This window comes from Nanorana parkeri, unplaced genomic scaffold (genome assembly GCF_000935625.1).
Source record: "Nanorana parkeri isolate BGI_ZX_2015 unplaced genomic scaffold, ASM93562v1 scaffold3991, whole genome shotgun sequence".
Taxonomy (NCBI): Eukaryota; Metazoa; Chordata; class Amphibia; order Anura; family Dicroglossidae; genus Nanorana; species Nanorana parkeri.
In genome coordinates this window covers 14,700-16,090 of record NW_017310258.1, presented here as the reverse complement: position 1 = coordinate 16,090, position 1,391 = coordinate 14,700, and the positions used below count along the sequence as shown (strand labels likewise).

General features: G+C 58.4%; 1 protein-coding gene across 1 annotated transcript in view; it reads left to right on the top strand.

The window, feature by feature from the left end:
* The window catches only part of TRAPPC10 (trafficking protein particle complex 10), a 21,789-nt gene that overhangs the window by 5,718 nt on the left and 14,680 nt on the right, over positions 1-1,391 (top strand). Inside the window, exon 4 of the mRNA XM_018575478.1 lies at positions 59-225. Coding sequence (XP_018430980.1) covers positions 59-225 — 167 coding nt within the window. The remainder of the gene's footprint in view (positions 1-58; positions 226-1,391) is intronic.

Here is a 1,391-nt window from a genome sequence, read left to right as displayed (position 1 = left end):
CTCACCCCTCTATACACCCCCTCCCACCTCCCCTCCATCTCACCTCTCTCACCCTGTGTTCTCTCTCGCCCTCTCATTGGTTCCTCCAGGTCATATGGCCGCGCTCCGAAGATGATCCACCTAGAGTCAAATTTTGTCCAATTTAAGGAGGAGCTTCTCCCCAAGGAGGGCAACAAGGCGCTGCTCACCTTTCCCTTTCTACACATCTACTGGACTGAGTGCTGTGTAAGTAATGCCGGGGCGCGGTGGGAGGAGCTTCAACTTCAACATGTGTAGAAAAGCGCTGTGTATAGTGATGTCATCTGCCCTGGGGTATCATGGGTCTCTGGAGGTGTCCTGGGGTATCATGGGTCTCTGGAGGTGTCCTCTGTCCTGGGGTATCATGGGTCTCTGGGGGTGTCCTCTGTCCTGGGGTATCGGGGGTCTCTCTGGAGGTGTCCTCTGTCCTGGGGTATCATGGGTCTCTCTGGAGGTGTCCTCTGTCCTGGGGTATCATGCGTCTCTCTGGAGGTGTCCTCTGTCCTGGGGTATCATGCGTCTCTCTGGAGGTGTCCTCTGCCCTGGGGTATCATGGGTCTCTCTGGGGGTGTCCTCTGTCCTGGGGTATCATGGGTCTCTGGAGGTGTCCTCTGTCCTGGGGTATCATGGGTCTCTGGGGGTGTCCTCTGTCCTGGGGTATCATGGGTCTCTCTGGGGGTGTCCTCTGTCCTGGGGTATCAGGGGTCTCTCTGGAGGTGTCCTCTGTCCTGGGGTATCATGGGTCTCTGGAGGTGTCCTCTGTCCTGGGGTATCAGGGGTCTCTCTGGGGGTGTCCTCTGCCCTGGGGTATCATGGGTCTCTGGAGATGTCCTCTGTCCTGGGGTATCAGGGGTCTCTGGAGGTGTCCTCTGTCCTGGGGTATCATGGGTCTCTGGAGATGTCCTGGGGTATCATCGGTCTCTCTGGGGGTGTCCTCTGTCCTGGGGGGGCGGGGTCTCTGGAGATGTCCTCTGTCCTGGGGTATCAGGGGTCTCTCTGGGGGTGTCCTCTGTCCTGGGGTATCGGGGGTCTCTCTGGAGATGTCCTCTGTCTTGGGGTATCATGGGTCTCTCTGGAGGTGTCCTCTGTCTTGGGGTATCATGGGTCTCTCTGGAGGTGTCCTCTGTCCTGGGGTATCATGGGTCTCTCTGGAGGTGTCCTCTGTCCTGGGGTATCATGGGTCTCTCTGATGGTGTCCTCTGTCCTGGGGTATCATGGGTCTCTCTGGAGGTGTCCTCTGTCCTGGGGTATCATGGGTCTCTCTGGAGGTGTCCTCTGTGCTGGGGTATCGGGGGTCTCTGGAGGTGTCCTCTGTCCTGGGGTATCAGGGGTCTCTGGGGGTGTCCTCTGTCCTGGGGTATCATGGGTCTCTC